The sequence below is a fragment of the Cinclus cinclus genome, chromosome 13, assembly GCF_963662255.1.
Source record: "Cinclus cinclus chromosome 13, bCinCin1.1, whole genome shotgun sequence".
Lineage (NCBI taxonomy): Eukaryota > Metazoa > Chordata > Aves > Passeriformes > Cinclidae > Cinclus > Cinclus cinclus.
Window position 1 is genome coordinate 5,202,166 of NC_085058.1, and position 17,749 is coordinate 5,219,914.

Genomic DNA, 17,749 nt, shown 5'->3' on the forward strand with positions numbered 1-17,749 from the left:
CAATGGAGAAAGCAAAGCCCTCAAACTCCTCCCAAAGTCTTCATTCTGCTCGTGCCATTTTACGCTCTGCGGTACTTTCACACACATATGAACTGCTCAACCTTCTCAGCTCAAACAATGGCCAACAGACACACGAACCTACTGAGCTGTCTTACTCACCTGCATTCGAGCAACATGGAAACTCCATCTGCTCCCAGATCATTACTGATTTCCTGGGACAGTCTCCCAATGCAATCAAGGATGATTCTAAAACTAAATTGTCATTATATGCATAAGCTAACAGAAAACTGAAGGGGTTTAGGCAGAGCAAGATGCTGTCTGTATGGGATGTCTGTGGTAAAGCTTTGGCTGCAGGGGTGAAGAATTAGCTCTGGAAGAATTAGCCAGGGGCTGCCCCAGGCTGGGCACAGCTTGTTCTAGACAGCTCCAGCAGACCCAGCATAGGACACAGGTGAGTGCAGCAGCCAAACTGATGGTGCTGCTGGGAAAACACTGGTGACAAAGGGCAAAACATTGGTGAGAAAAGGCAGTAAAGGGAAAAAGGAGTTGAAGAACCAACCTTGAAAATGCCAGTGTCTGACAGGGACGTGGAGGGGTTGCTCAAGACAGCAGAGCTGAGTTTCCTCAGCCTGTGGGAGAGAGCAAGGTGCAGCAGGTATTTCTCTGCAGACTGTGGGCAGGGCTGTGTTGGAGCAGATAACCCCATGTCTGCCCTGTAGACTGCAGAGGACCCCACGCTGCAGCAGGTGGGTATTTCCCTGAAAGGAACTACAGCCCATGGAGAGCCTGTGTCAGAGCAGGGCCTTGACAGGAAGGAGCCCAGGGCTGGAACAGGCTCTCCTGAAGGGAACTGCAGTTCATAGGGGACCCCACAGGAGCCAGTCTATCCTGAATGACTACAGCCCACAGGAAGGACATGCTGAAACTGGGGGAAAGTGTGAGGAGCAAGAAGAAGCAGAGGGGCTGTTACAAGTTGACAACTTGTGAGCAAGGAGTAGAACTGAAGAACTGAAGTTGAAATAAGAAAAAGTAAAAAAAGTCGGAGTAAAAGAAAGATGTGGTGAGAAGGATTTTTAGCTTTCATCTGTTTCTCAACATCCAACTGTATTTTAATCAACACTAAATTCAAGTAATTTTCTCCAAGCTGATTCTGTTTTGGCATGATGATCTCCCTGTCTTTATCTTGACCTATACTGAAACAAAGCTGTTTTAAATCTTATGTATCCTCCTTACACACTTGTTTGGTTGAAGAGTAGGAGCGTCTGCTGAGCAGGCATCTGACAAACAGCCAAGGTCAATTCACTACACAGACTATACTTCCTAGTAGTGTGTCATGATTTTAAGCATTGATTAAATTCTCTAAATGCTGTTTGAGGCTTATGAAAGACTTTCAATTTAAATGAAAAAAGCACTATCAGCTCTAAGGCTGGTAAAAACTTTCTAAGTTGGTGATATATACATCTAGCAATAAGCTAGAAGCCTTATCCTTAAAACTGCTTAGTTTTGCCAGTCTTTCAATCTCTTTTTTTCCCTTTGAATACTTGTTTTAACTACTAAGAAGTAAAGCAAAGGGTGGAAGAGTCTGCTTTAAAGAAAATGAAGAAATAAATATAAATATGACACCCTAAATATTTAAGGGATACTCAAAACTTATGTTTGATAGAACGGTCAGGACCAGGACTCCTGGTCTTAGAATTGCATATAACATGTTTCTAACTACTTGTGCTGCAAACACAGGTTTCACACACAAAACAAGGAGGTTTCTCACAAGTGGGGGCATATGTCCTCTGTGCATCTGGCCAGTTGTGACTTGCTGCTGAGGAGAAGGCATGATGCCTATGTTGAAAGTCTCGGGACCACTGGAGCCAGAGCGCATCACAGCTGGCAGTGCCACGGAGCCGTGCTCCACTTTCCCAGCACGGTTAAACTGCTGCTGCAGAATGGTGGATCTGGGAAAAAACATCCAGCACAGAATTAGTCAGCTCCTGCAAACAGAGTTCTGTCAGCTGTTCTTCCTCTAGGTTTAAATTGCACTTCATAACATTTGGAGAAGCTGGAAAGCTTTATGGGTATTCCTTCTGACCATTTTCTAACATACTGGAAAAAAGATAATCTGGGGCTTCTGGCAGATTAATAGTTATTAATAGCTATAGTTATAATAGTAATAATTAATAAATATTACCATGACATATTATTAATAGTTATATTAACATTAATATACTGATGATCAGGCACCAAGGAAAGATGGCAATGTGCAGTTTTGTTAAACATAATACAACAGCTTTACCCCTTTTAGAAGCATGGCAGACAGAACCAGAACAAGGCTTATGGAATAACAACTGCTTCGTTTCAGTTGTATCACAGGCTGATCAATAGAAAATAGAAGCATGAACCTTGTGGAGATCTTTTGCAAGTACTCCCAAAAATTGGGATAAAAACTTTATTTCTTCCCTCTTTATACAAACAAGCACACACAGTACTTGCAAGTAATCTGGCACTCCACAAGATACTGGGCTGGAGAATAATACATAAAGTTACTGCCATCCATGGTCATGAATTGCTTTGCCAGATATACTGATCATACTTCAGCATGATTCAACCTTTAACAGCTAGAAGCATCCACAAAAATTCAGGCTGCAACAACAACACTCTGCTGAGGGGAAAAAAAAAAAGCAATTTCAGCTATGAAAAAACCCTTGTATTTATCTGCTACAAATTTTGGGCTTCTCTGCACAGCACTTAACTAACAGTATATTCTGGAAGTGATTTGGAAAGGGCCATATCAAAATAAAGCACATCTGAACATGTGTGATCCACCAAAAGATGAAATGTCCCCCAGGGCCATATGAAATACCTAACAAATCTATCTCATATAAACCGTATGCCTAACAATAAATCAAATTGACTTTTCACATACACACTGCTGACACCCTCAAGAGTTCCAAGAAAAGACTTGAGTGGCTCATTACAATTTATAGTGTGACAAATTACAAATTTGTTTCTATTGTCTCACTGCACATAAAGATTTGACATTCCTTTTCAAGAGTGTGGCCAAGCTCTACAGTTCTGTGTTTTGCTATATTTAGTTACTCTCCCATCAAAACCAAAACCTGATCTACTCATACCAAACCCTTTCTTCTACCCACACCACACATCTGATGGGTTTGGCTGGTGAAATAAGCCAGCTCTGCCTATAATACTGTGTACAACTAATCTGACAGGTGTCAAATCTACTGGAAACTATGAAACTAGCAGACACAAGCAACTAAAACCTTGTAAATCATACATGAAGATGAAAACAATACAAATTTTCAGCTCTGCTTCACTATCCCTCTCTCTGCCCCAGCATTTTACTGAATTACAACCTGAGTGCCTTCGTTCATGGGTCAGGTTAGCACAAACAGGTGCCATTGCTGGCTGCCCTAACCAACAATTTTGGGACAAATATCTGCTCTTCAATCCTTTAATGAAGCTAGGAGCCTGCTGAATAGCCTGGGGACAGTACTTCCTTCTACTGAAATACTCAGTAGAAAACCATTGTTTAACAGTAATAACTGTACTATCTCATTTGAAAAAGCTGCCACAGCTAAACAGGGAGCTCTTAAAAACAGACCATTTCCTCCTGTTGCATGCACTCACTTCTTAGGAGAAACAGATTCTTCCAGCATGGTTGATTCCTCATCACCTTCAAGCCCAAATCTATCTTTACTTTGTTTCTGGAGGGGGGGGAAAAAAATAGATAAGTTAAACAATGTCTTGCTGTTTTCTGTCCACCATTTCCTTGCCACTTATTACAAATCTAAACAAATGACCTGCAGAGCCTTGTCTAGTGCTGAACAGCACACTGTTGGGCAGTGAGTGACAATTCAACCTCCCCCAGAGAAGAAGTACTCTTCAACATTTAACAGCCCAGGTTCTATACCCTGGTAGATGAAGTACCTGAAGGAAAAAAAGCCTGCTAATGCCTTTTTGAACAGAAGTATAAGGACAGTGCTGAAATATTACTGTATGGTGCTACCTACTGATGCCTTAAGACTTTAGCCTTAATATTTTTCAAATCCTGTACTGCATCAGTGCATAACTGTAAACTCCATATAAAGTGTTAGTTAACTGTCTTCATGTTTTGATCAGACAAAACAATCCCTCTAGGCCTGAGGTCCAAGGACACCCTACAGCCTCAGGCCCCAGAAAGTATAAACCAAAGTGAACTGGGGGGCGGGGGAGGCAAACTGGGGGAATATGACTTCATTACCTGAAGCTGTAATTGGAGGATTAACCCCTGATATGTAAATGGACCAAACTTGTATCTGTCTGAAAAACTTGTGACCAACATCCATTCTGGGTGTAGCCCCTTGGGGAGGTTTTGTCTGCCCGGAATGTACCTGAAGGCCCTTTATTAAATATAGCTATTTCTATTATTTTAACTTTGTCTGACTTCTGTTTCTAGGTCAGCCTGAAAAAGGCATCACTACCAGCAGGAAATACATACCCATAAGTAAAGACAATAAATTGAATACTGTCTCCAAGTCATTTTATCATAAGTACTTTAAAGTTCAGGGTAGTTTGACTTCAGGCTGAAGACTGAGGCAGGGGTTTTTTAGTGCCAAGAGAGATTTGTAAACATACATAAAGGCAGTAAGCCTAAACCACTAGAAACAACAGGAAACTACAAATCACAGAAATAGTGCCCTATAAAAAGAGTCTATTTCTACTCGTTGCCTAGTGCAGAGAAACTCTCTGCTTTCCCTCTTGCAAGCTACATGATTTGTAGTCTGAGTCCATATAGATGACTGTAAATAGAGGAGTATCCACTATGACCTTCCATTCAAGAGGATCTCCTTATGCACATCTATATGAACGCACAACTTTGGAGAAAGAAGTTCTTGTTATTAGAGTTTGATTTTATGCACAAACTGAAACTCCCTATTTCTAGTTAAGATTGTGCTTTACTTCGGTAATAATGTGAAGGAAAAAGAAAATCTACTGTTTTAAATTCTGAGTTCTATGTCACCTGATTAGTGACTTATCACTAAAATTGTATGACGTGAGGGGTTGGGTGGAGTAGGGAGGAAATACTATATGGATAACACTTGAGCAGAAAGAAATGTACTGACCAATGCACACTGGAGAAAATGAATCGGACCAGTCCAAAACACACCAAGAATTAACAGTATGCAGCTGAAAACAATAAACCCCACTTTGATGTGAGCTCAACAACTATGAACTACAGCTTTTCATATGAATCATGGGTGTTTATGATTTAACCTGTTCCTAATTCATTCATTTTAAACTGGCTGTGTCAGCAGATAGTAGAGAAAAAAGAAAAAAAATCAAAGGACTGGGAGTGGAAATTTGCACATTTGTATTGTATCAAGACAGAAAGCTGCTTTCATTTGGCACTAGAAAGCAACACTACTTTTGAATCAAGTTTTAAACCATCTACAGAAACCTGCAATTTATTTGATGTTTATTAAACCTGAGCCTGACAGCCTCAGAGAAAAAAAAAACATGTGATGAATTCTGTGTGATGAATTCCAGCAATCCTCCTCAACCTCTTATTATGTAACACCTAATGTTGCAGCCTACACTGCTCACCTGAACAAAGGCAACAAATTCTTCTGGGCTACTCAACTTGGTGATTTTTACTACTAAAATCTATTAAAGAATGATGTAGTTTGGAATGTCAGTAAAATAAAAATCTGAAAGAAGCAATCAGTGCTCTTTGGAACACTTCACTTTTCTATTCAACATGCTTAGAAAGGGACCACTCAGCCCCGTGTTTGTTAGCAAACTTGCCATTTTTTGCTGTTGTACTTGCTTGCTTGGGAATATTCTGAATACTGGAAATCTGTTCCTCTCTCCTGCCAGGCACATTCTATAAAAACAAGTTTCAGGGTAGTCTGACCTCTTCACAAACACTGATTTTATCCCTCTCTGCACAACTGAGGTCTAATTCTTTGCTTTACTAATCAGTGTTTTTAAAGCAATGCACTGCTGGGGCTTTTTGGTTTGTTTTTCTGGCCAAAAAAACTTTCTCAGATTTGGTGCCTTATATACAAGAGCACTTGGACAATTACTGTGTAGTCCTGGCTGTAGCCTTAAATACTGCTTCTAGGGTAATTTATTCCCACCTGATTCATCACTTTGGACTATAGCTTAAAATTCCATAGCTGAAGCTTGAGACTCTTCCCTGGATATGCACTCACAGTCACCAGGTCACCTTCCAGAAGAAAAAAGCCCAGGAGTGCTATACTGAGCCGGACACATGCTAGAGATGGAATAAACAGCTTTGATTTTTCCAGAAGCAGTGCCTTACTTGCAGGTAAAAATATATAACATCAAAACACAAGATTCAACACTGACTCCATGACAGAAAAACTGCAGTTTGCACATATTTGAAGTTTTGCATTGGCTTTTTTGCTACAGGCCCAGATGTTAATACTGTACCTTCTTTAGGATGATATCAATGTAACCTGCAATTAATTGAGAGATCTGTTCTCCTTCAGTGGTCTGTACTGAGTAATAGCTTTCCTGATATTCACCAAAATCCTGAAGAAAAAGGGAAAAAACCCAAAACTTACTTGAATATGTGAAGTAAGTAAATGAAGAAACGGTACCAAACACGAGTGAGAAAATTCAAATTCTGAAATCGTATCGACATTTTATTATATCCAACAGTAAGTTAAACTTCTCCAAGACTCTAAACTAGTCTGTATGCAAGACCAAGGGAAGAGAGAAAAATGCTTTTTATTTCAGTTTAATCACAGATGTTTCATAACTTGAAACACCCAAGAGATACTTCATGTAACTTTATCAGATTCAGTCACTTGAGGATGGAGGAAAGTTTTTCTAGAATTTAACCCTAGAGCATAATCATCCATGCAAATGTAAATTAGATGCACATTAATCAAGTGAATACAATTTTCTATCCTCTGCCTCTTGCTCCATCACTTTAAACAACCTTTCACACATAAACTTATGCTGCAGTGGTCTCCTATGGACCAAAGAATTTGCAAAATATCACATTAATGAATTTTATCTAAATCTATAATTATCAAAAAAACATGAATGAGTCAACTTTGCTTACATTCATATCTTGCAAGTCACAAAGTACATTATGAATGACAAGCACCACAACTATTTACACAAGTGTGAATAATAATCCTTTCTTAACTGTTATCATTAGTTAGGAACAAACCTGATTTAAGCAGAGATCTGTTGAAATATTTAAACAGTACTTCTGAGGAACTGGTCTATCAAGAAGCACCAAACTACAGATTGAACCTGACTACATTATGTGCCAATTTATTATTTGAGGACTCAGTGACTCCATATGGCTAGAAAATTAGAGATAAAAGAAGTTACAGTACAGAAACTGTTCTACGTCTCCTTGCCACATAAATCCCTCATCCTCTGAACACACACAGAAAGATTACCAGAGTGAAGCTTTTAGGTGAGGCAGCCCAGCGTTTCACAGTTGTCAGTGGCCATTCCTGCAACACTTCTTTGGTCTTCTCATCCACACGCATCACTGAGTCTTTGGTGACCCCCAGCAAACGAGGAACCAGCTTGTTTTTGCCTTTCATTTTTTCCTATAACAAGCAGTGGAAGATTGTTTTTCATACAAATGCAGCTTCCCACAGGAAAAATGAAAAGCAAGATAGAATATACTGATAGAAGGAAGCAACTGGCATGCAGACAGTGACAATTTAAAGCTCCAGGCCTAGTTTGTCTGTTTACAGACAATGATTTTCAACAATGCATTAAGAAGCTCTGGTATTAAGTGCATCTTTAGTATACAGTTCAAAAAATAACCCCTTTTCCACTCCTCCAGCACACTGAAATATCTTAGTAGTCAAGGTAGCAAACCTTTGCTTACTGAGGTACCTGAGACAATCCAAAACCAAGGATACAGGATGGTCACAGCAAGAGCTACATTACCTTAACAAGGAAAAACGACACCCCGTAGGTGCGCAGGGAACGTGCCAGCTTCACATACTTCACTTTGGCTTCTATTTCAGTCATCTCACCACAGTTTTTGTGCTCCTGTAAGAGAGTTCAGAATCAATTAGGCAGAACCAAAGCTTTCTACAAACAAACAAACAAAAAAAAGGGCTACAGCTTTTATCTGTTTCAGGATGCTTAGTTAATAATCATTACAATTAGAATATTTTAAAAAATACTGAGCAGAAATGTTAGTAAAACCATCATATAATGCCTCACATCAGAGAAAATAAGCAACCTGGGGAAACAGAACACTCCTCTTTGACCATCAACCATCTGTGCCTCAGACCATGTACATTAAACCCCTTCTTACACAGTTTAAAATTCTAGGTATTCCTGCTATTTAACATCATTAGGTTTCATAAAATTAAATGCCTCTTCACTCAGCTTTTAAAAGTCATTTAAGTGTACCAACACCCATTTTTTCCCTCCCAGAAGCAAATTATTTATTCCTGCTTTGTGCCCAAAACTTCTGATTCATGAAAGCCTCACACCTTGTACTTGACCATTTCTCATGTCTGTTAGGTACTTCCACTCTTATGGCAGTTGCAGCATTATTCAGAATTTTTTTCCATCACATGAAAATAATACTACAGCTGAGGAACAAACAATGATTTCTCTGAATAGTTCCTCCTGAAATACTCATCTAAGTGTGTCCTGTAACTCAGTATCTATTTATTATTTAAACAATTTGGTCATTAGTAGATTGATGATTACATGTAAGTAATGACAAGTACCCATCTTAGGCATTTAAATTTCCCTAACATCTGCTATCTTATCCAGACCAGTGTGCTGAAAACCACATCCAAATGTCTCACTATTTAAATCCTGCTTGTGGGATTCCCTATCCCACCCCATTTTCCCCTCACGTGCTTCTGAACTGCTGGTTGTCACCTCTTTCATGCTCATAGATGGCAGCAGGGGGAGCACCAGGTACATGGGAAATGTCTTCTTATTCCACTTCTCAACCAAGGGGGAGCGCTGGGAGGAGCAACTGCAACTCCAAAGACCTCTTGCATCCCAAGAATACAGGCTGCTCCCATCTGCCAGCTTCAGCACAGAGAACTCAACCAGGATCCCGAAAGAGCAAGGAGCACAAATGTAGCACCTGCCAAGCTCCAGAACTTCATGACTTGGGAAGCAGCTGAGTTTTTTCCAAAAACACAGCTCACATCTTCTACCTTGTTGTCAATTCTCTGCCCAGATCAGATCACCGATGAGCTTCTGGTCCATGCACTAAAGCACATAATGACTGAAACTACTCATAGGTCATATCTGACATGGGTAAAACTCCCATGCTATGAACAGCACGGTCATGATACTCAGTAGTGAATGAATCTGGTTTTTGCTTAAACTGCAATGTTACTGCACCACCTAAAGGTATCAGTAAGTATCAGACTTACTCATCTACAAGGAAGCACTGCAAACTCGAGGCAGAAGAGACTAAGCTATAGTATTTTTCAGCTGGGAGTGTAGCAGACAGAAGAAAGGATGTGACCCATTCCTGCTCTTCAGCTTGTCTCCCTAGCTGAGATCACAGATCACTGCTATGTCCTTCCAGAAACCATATGACTTTATCTCACCTGTTGACCTCAGAATTCTCCAACTTCCATGGTACTTCAAACCTGTATTTCAGTGGGCAGAGATACTTTGTTCATCTACAGTACTCAGACTCTGAGGCCACTTATGACAATACCAGCATATTTCACCATTTATACTAACTGCTCTAGTCTTTTACAATGGGGTATTGAATAGCAATTGAACTTGAATTCAAGCATTAACAAGCAGAATTGAGGCATATGTTTGAATGAGGCATGAAATGAAAACTGGCTTTCCTAAACATGTGTCTACTTTAGTACAAAAATGCATCTTTGTATTTCAATGAAACTGACAAAAATATCTTTCAAATACTGAATTTTTACTCTCTCCGTTTAACAATGCACATTGGATAATCATCGGTGAAGAAAAAAGGATCAGGACAGTAAATCTCCTGAAGAAATAAAATAAAAGCTGTCAAATTCTTGATACTTCATTTTCTGATAGCTATATAGTTCAAGTACACCTAGGAAATCTCAGATTTTTCTTATAAAGGCAGTGAAATTACAGAAGTTTTTTCAGCCTCACAAATACCTGAAATATTCTCTTTTCAGCCCCTCTTTGTTTGGTATATTCTTTAGGCAGGAATTCTTTCAGGCTGGGGGGGAAAAAAACAAACAGAAATTCCAAAGTTAATGGTTCTTTCTTGAGGAGGGATGGTTTCCATACATCTTTACTGGTACTAGGTCCCCTAGGCTTCCTCATATGGGTGTTAAATAACTCCACAACAGAACAAAACTAAGTAGAGCAAGAGCAAGTGGTTACCTTACCATGTGAGTAGCTACCCCATGTAGTACCTTTTCATGTTTTGAAAATTCATCAAAAATAAACAATAGCTGGGACACTTTCCATTCTTAAATTATAGGATACCTCTTAGCAGCTCAGAGGGTTTTACATTTAAATACAACTACACTTACTGTAATCTGGGAGAAGGGGACATGGAGGCTTGAGCCAGCTCTGAGTTCAGACACTGCTGTTATTTTATAGCAGCACTTGGATTTACTGACATGTGGGACCGAGTTCTCTCTGTGTCATCCAAGAAGTGTTAGAACACTAATATTGTACTGAGAAACTAGAAAGTAATTTAAGTGGACACTTAATACCACTGTGTTGTCTCAAAATAAAAAAGAAGCAGTTTTAATTTCTTCTGCACTCAGATTCTAAGGCTCCCAGAACACAGATTAAATTAAACAAGTTCACCCCCCATGACAGAGTTCAGTCAGAGCACCTCATCTGCCCCTCCCTGCTGTGTAATAAAATTACCCTTTATCTCAGCCAAATTTCACCCTAACCTGACAGCATATCAGCACGATGCTTTAAGAAATAACTGTTTTGGATTGTACCTTCCCATCTGGAATATTCTACTCTGATGAAACCATGTCATATAGTCAGCAGGTCATTTTGCACCTGAAGGAACTTGCACAGTTAAAATAATTAGTCTCTAAGGATTCTCCCTACTTTGGACTATTAAGAATCATAGAAAAAGTATGACTGGAGAATGTCCTCCTTATTTTGATTTATTCAGTAAACAAGCAACACTTAACACTGAAGACTAGACTACCTACTAGGATACAAAATTAGAAGTTTTGAGAAGGATAGATTGTTTTAAACAAGATTCCCAAAAAAACTGCTCAGTTGTAATACCCCTGGCACATGAGGGTGGCAGTTGGATTGGAAGTTTTTTTCCTTCTATCACCTTCCACTATTTTTAAATCAAGAGGCAAGTGATCATTTCAGCTGAGAGTGAAATGCCAGCCGTGAATAGACTAAAAGTATTTTAATTCCACCCATAATCTGGATATTTTCTTTACAGACACGTTTCACTTTATTTTGCAGCTTTTTAATGGAGGTAGCAAAAAGAATGGAAATATCATTTAGCCTTCTTTAATCCCTTAAATTACACATATAAGAATGGACATTGAACTCAGTAAAAAAACCACCAGCTAACAGCAAGCAGCATTGATTTAACTTGGTTTACACTGAGTTTCATCGTCCACTTCCTTAAAAAAAAACCATGAGTACCAACACTGTGGTTGTTTTTCATGTTCTTGAAAAACACAGCTTGATTCAGCAAACCAGGTTAGATTTAAGAATCAAGCTCAGCATCAAGATCACTTATCATTTGCAGCTTTTCTGTTTGTCAGTTTGCAAAGTAGCAGAGGTGTGCAGTTTGAGGTGCTCCTTTCCTACCTGCAGATGAACAGTGTGAGCTCTTCATTAGATATTCTCTCAGCAAATTCAGCCCCAGGGTACCCTCCATAGGTGCCCTGCTAAACTACATCTGTACCATGAAGGGTACGAAGAAGGACTACTTTTACATTGATAGTTTAATGCTTTCACAATTTACTTTGGTGTGAGCTTCAAGGGAATTCCAACAACCAATACCAAAGTCTTAGCAAGATGCAGGCAATAATCTTCATTTGTGCCAAGAATATTTTAGCAAGGACAAAAAAGAACACAAAAGGTCTCTTTACACAAACATACTGTAGACATGGCAAACTAAGTTGTTTCCAAACAATTTCATCAAATACTAGTGCTATTCTGTTCTGTGCTGTTTTTTGTACAAGCTGACAGATTTTCCTTAAGGGAGCCTGTATCATCATAAGGATTCAGCAGTGAGTGACTGGATACCTCTCAAATGTATTTCACATACTGAGCAACAGCATAGAGTTTATATAAAACAAAACTACTTTCTTACCTGAAAAGAATCATTGTTTATGCACCAAACAGCAGAAAATAGTTGGATGAAACTTTAAAAAAGCTCACTGTTTTTCAAGGGGATGAAAAAAACTCAGGGTTTTTTTTTTTTCCTGAAAGGATGAGAGATGCATCCTCAGAAAAAAAAAAAATGAGCATTTAACTACACTATTTATATATATTGCTCATAGTGACCCAGGATCACTTGTCTCCCTTAGACTCACAAACAGAAGCATGGGGTTTCCCAACAAGGCTGTCATGATGGCTATGTAAAATAAATGTATCACCACTAAATCATTAACATGTACACTTCAAATTAGGAGACAATGACCAGGGACTTACAGTTCTGGAGCAGGTTCATCTATAGAGGAAAAAACTGAATTATCTCCAAATGAGAAATGCTTAATTTTATGAAACTCATTAAACACCAGGACAGAGAGCAATTACACTTGATTACCTGCCAAGTTTGGTTCAAATGCAATCAAAGCCCTAAATGAAAATAAAACAACAGCAGAGAAAAATGCCCTACAGAATCTAAGAAGGTTCTGAATTTTAGAATTCTGCTTCAAAATGGTTTCCATTGGAGTAACATTCTTTTTCTAACAGATTGTTCAGTTATTAATACCTTTCATTTCTATTAGGATTAAAAAAAGATAATGCACATTATATGAGTGATGACTGTTTCATGATGGACTCCAAACTATCCAGCACTGCATACAAAGCAAAAGTGTCATCCAGCCAGCAGCTTCAGTGCACCATAAAACACACTCACTATATGGGAGCTCAAAAAAAAAGAAAAGAGAAAAAAACTTTCCACTTAAACCAAGTAGCACATTAGAAAATCCTGAAAAAATTAAGCAACTGAATGCTGTTCAGTGGTTTGCAAAAGCCACTGGTTAACCTTGTGGGAAATTACTGCTTTAAAAATTAAAAGCAACTATTTCTAGGAACACCCAACTCTTGAAATCATTACCATGACACAACATCAACTTATCATGAGATAATACCCCAATGATTTGCAGCAGGAATACTCTTCAGTGAGTGGAGTGAGAAGGGAAGAATAAGAAGACAACAGACAAATCCCAGAGAAAGGTTGTTGTGCAACTGGCCACAGTTCTAGGAAATAAAAATCAGGAGTACACTGAAGCTGTTACAGCAGGCCCCTGTAATTCTTAGGTATCAGTAGTTCTAATAGGAAAGGGTCATGGGCCAATCAGGAGCAGACAGATGGTAAAAAGAAAAGCGGATTATTCATCAGAACTGAAAGATGTTTATTTGCATAGCTGAACTGCTCCTTCAGAGGCAAATTGTTTCAAACAACCAGGGCTGCAGCATTGCATGTTCCACAGCAAGACACCACTTCCAAATGATTCCTTAAGATACTGTAAAACCCAAAGTAGCTCACAAAGGAAGCCTGAGGCAGCACTGAGCACTCTGCCAGTGGAACAGGACAGAAATCAAATACGCACCCATTGTTTTGTGCTTCCAATTAAGGTATTTATGAGCCTCATATGTAGGCAAGGCTTGATGGACTGTGCAGTAAATAGCTCTCTTTTACCTTCCTACATTGCTTTCCTCAGACTTCGGCCCTTGGTTAATTCTACTGCAGGTAAACCAATCAGAAAATCAAAATCAGTAGAAAAATGGGACATCTAAATTTCAGTTAAACTTAACTTGCCCTCCTGACAGCAGTAAATTAAGTATCACAATAAAGATTAAAGGATGAGCCACTCATAAGCAGGACTTCTGTCCATGCCTGAAACAAAGAGGACAGCTCTAGAAATCCATTCATACAACACCATGAGAAGGTGAATCTCATGAAGTGATTAATGCCACTAAAAAGTTTGGAAAATTTAATTTCTACACTGGAGTATTCACTTGTTTCAAATCACAAAACTTCTTTCCACTCTTGTACTTTCCTGGTACTAAGTGTGTAGTTAACTGGCGCTCAGGGAAGAGCCAGTGCCCTTATTAGTGCTGTCTAATAAACCACTGCCAAAGGTCCCCTCATCAGCAGAGGTTGCTGATTTGTGCAATAAAGCTCCTTTCACTGGGAGATTTGCTATTGAAAATACACTGAATCTGATTACCTCTCCTTGGAGTAACAAAATGTGCTTAATCTGTGACAACTCAATATTAATTACACTTGAGGTCACCCAAATTTAGAAGTTAGAAGTGTTTACTCTAAAAATCCAGGTTTATGTTTGTGTTCTACATGAGGTCCAAACTGGATCTGTGCTTGAAAGCCTCCAAATTCACAAGCCTTCTCAAAGGAGACAGGATGGGAACCATTCAGAATGTCATCACGAGCCTGGAGGAGATAAACAGAGATGTGTCAGAGACACCCAGAACAACTATTCCATCTCAAATTCCTTGAAAGCTTGAAAACAGCCAGCACCACACCCTTTTCCTTCTGAATACCTTTATTATTCTATTCTGGATGTGTATGTGACTAATAAATCAAAGGGCTAGATTATTTCATTGTGAGTATCTACAGAGACTTATTTAAGCTATGATTGTATCAGCTTTGATCAAAAAGAGAATTTGACAGCCATTTCCTGATGTGTGTGTAAGTAAAATACAACATGCACATAGACTTCAGTCTATGTACATACGTATGTACAGATGCATGTGTGTGCAAATACATACATTGAAAAGCTTTCATCCCACTGCCTCATGTAGGAGGGAAAAACATCTCCATAATTAGTAGGTAAAAATTAAACTACTGTTACAGATATGGCAACAGGGACAGGCACACAGCATTTTTCTTCTGTGTAAATTTGGTGGTCATTGAAGAAGACAGATTTTATAGCTCTGGCAGTAGAAGGCTCTACCTTCTCCACCTACCCACAGACAAAGCAATGACAAAGCATTATCAACACATACTGTCACACCAGCCTGAATGCAATATTTTAGTTGCAGGAGAACAGGTCAGTATGACAGTCTTCTAAAATACTTCAAAAAGGCACTGCTGCTCTACAAGCAATAGAACAGCTTTACCTTTTGCCTCAGATTTTTAAAATTCAATTTATAGCCACATCAAGTATAACAATAGCACATTCCATTAAACTTGCAATTCATTTTTTTTTTTTTTTTTTTTTTTGCTTTGGAAAAAAATCCCAAAATTCGACAAATTTAAAAGCCTATTTTTTTCTGACTGAATTACAGGCGACTGCAATGGCACCTGCAGTTAAATACTATCTTCTGCAGAAAGCCCCTGGCTTTGTTAAGGTACGCACAGTCCCTCGGACAGTTTAGGAAACCTGTCTAGCTGGACTCCTACTGTGTTACATGACTGGTTCCTTTTGACAGAAAGCCTGTCTGCCTTGTGTGCTGCCAGGGTTAAGATTGGAAAGGAGTGCAGAAGAAACTCTCTCCCTGATCAGGCAGAAGAGAAAAAGACATGAGAAACAGAAAGCTGTTCACAAGACTGACCTGAGATTCCACCTTACACAGAGAGCACCATCCAGAATAGAGGGAGAAGAACTAAGAAGAGCAACTTGGTACTAAAGACATCTACCAATTTTAAGGAAGCAGGATGTGAAAGCCAGTGGATTTTTGGCTCAGTGTCTATTACTGGGCTCAAAATACTCGATTAAAAAAATCAACAAAGCCTCTGTACCATTGTGTGTTTTTGGAGGGACAGACAAAAGAGTAAAACTAAAGTAAAAATTCCAGAACTGGAATTCTAGTAGATGAAGCAGCAATTTTTTTCTACCTAACCTACATAGGTTACCTCAGACAAGGTAGAAAGTACTGTACCTGGACATAAAGCAAATTAAGCTGAACGGGATCTCTTGAATCTACATTCTGGTCTGAATAAAAGAACTTTCGTCTCAAGAGCAGTGTTTCATTTTCATCCACTCCTTGCTCTCTGAAGGTCCGGCTGTGATCCAGCCAATTTACTGCAACAGAGCCACAGACGTGCACGTGGTTAAATCCACAGTCACCAGTGTTAAAAGCCCTTGTGAAACTCATGGTTTAACTGGGGGTTCCACTGTGGGGGTGAAACTCCGCAAGAAATGTTACTCTCATTTCTGCTTCTAATCATCAGTGCTTAAGGTTTGCTACAAATGAGAACTGAAAAACAACACTGCTGAGAAACTACAGCATAAACACTGTTAATATTGAATAAACAACTATAGTAATGTTTTACCACTACACTTAGATCTTCAAAGCTTCACAACAAAATAAGTTTGCCATATTTTACGTCTAAAACAAATGAGTCTGTTTAACTTTCTTATCCCTGAACATAACTTTAAACCATCTTCCTGCCACTTAGAGTTAACCTTAGTGTCTTACAGTAAAACAGAAAAAATAGTTATCATGACTTAGCACACAAAATAAATCAAACACTGTCTTAGTCCTTTGGCAAACTTCACTTACAGTTAAAATTTATACCTTCAAACACAAAACTACCTTTTTATGGCTTTCAGTAGGCATAAATTATTAAATATCCAACTTTAATGAAGGGACAGAAACAATCCTTCACACTTAAGTTGGAACAGCCCTACCAAACATGTACCAAAAAGCACTTCAAAACACCTGCTAACTCTCAAAGGCATTAACTTGCCCATCCACTTCATTTTAAAAATACTCAATTGCAGATAGCACTACATACAGAGGGATGCCAAATACAGCCAGGAACCAACAGAAATACACTGAATAGTTGAAAAATGCATTCCTGCATGGCTTCTTTGCATTATACTGTGGAAAGATATTAACCAAAGAATTACCCTGGAATACATTACTCACAATCATCATCTGTATGAAGCTTTGCCTTCAGTTTTTCCATTTTTCTTTCATCACGTAGCAGTGTCCTATCTTTCTTTAGTGTTCCTGTACTTTCCTCTTTCTTCTCTTCAATGTTTTCCTGGATTAATGAATATTCCTCATAATTTGTTATTCCTGAAATTATAAATAAATCCAATATTTGACCTCACCTTTCCAACACATGATTTCTTTGTCATATGCTGCATTAATCACTTTCAGAAAGGTATTAAATAAAAGGGTTTTTTTTTTGCTGCTGCCTACCAAGAGAAGCTGCCAGTTTAAAAACATGTTGGAATGTAAAATAACTGTAAATTCCAAAATGCAGGCAGGCTATAGTAAATTTCCATTCATGGAAATTTAGCCTACAATTGCTTCCTGAGGACCGAGTAATTTCAGCATGCCCATGATATAAAAGAAATGTGACAGACCCAACTGAGGAACAGAAATCACGTGAAATTTATGATTTTTTTGTTTAAAGTGTTATGATTCAACTCTTCCTATGAATTTTACATGAAACTGAATAAAAAAATCACTTCAAAATATTTAGCATATGTGCTAAGTTGTTCCCATATCTTTGTTCTGTTTGGTTTTTTTGCATGTAAGCATGTTTATGTTATACCAGACAGCAAATTAAATGTTCACCTGACTTCCGTTCATGAAAATAAGTGAAACTAGTTTT

General features: G+C 38.7%; 1 protein-coding gene across 1 annotated transcript in view; it reads right to left on the reverse strand.

Moving 5' to 3' along the window:
- The window catches only part of TLN2 (talin 2), an 87,093-nt gene that overhangs the window by 64,846 nt on the left and 4,498 nt on the right, over positions 1 to 17,749 (reverse strand). Inside the window, exons 4-12 of the mRNA XM_062501771.1 lie at positions 17,053 to 17,205; positions 16,060 to 16,202; positions 14,481 to 14,608; positions 10,135 to 10,198; positions 7,942 to 8,046; positions 7,437 to 7,592; positions 6,448 to 6,549; positions 3,640 to 3,716; positions 1,769 to 1,949 (exon numbers count right to left, since the gene is read on the reverse strand). Of these exons, the coding sequence (XP_062357755.1) occupies positions 1,769 to 1,949; positions 3,640 to 3,716; positions 6,448 to 6,549; positions 7,437 to 7,592; positions 7,942 to 8,046; positions 10,135 to 10,198; positions 14,481 to 14,608; positions 16,060 to 16,202; positions 17,053 to 17,205 (1,109 nt within the window). The remainder of the gene's footprint in view (positions 1 to 1,768; positions 1,950 to 3,639; positions 3,717 to 6,447; positions 6,550 to 7,436; positions 7,593 to 7,941; positions 8,047 to 10,134; positions 10,199 to 14,480; positions 14,609 to 16,059; positions 16,203 to 17,052; positions 17,206 to 17,749) is intronic.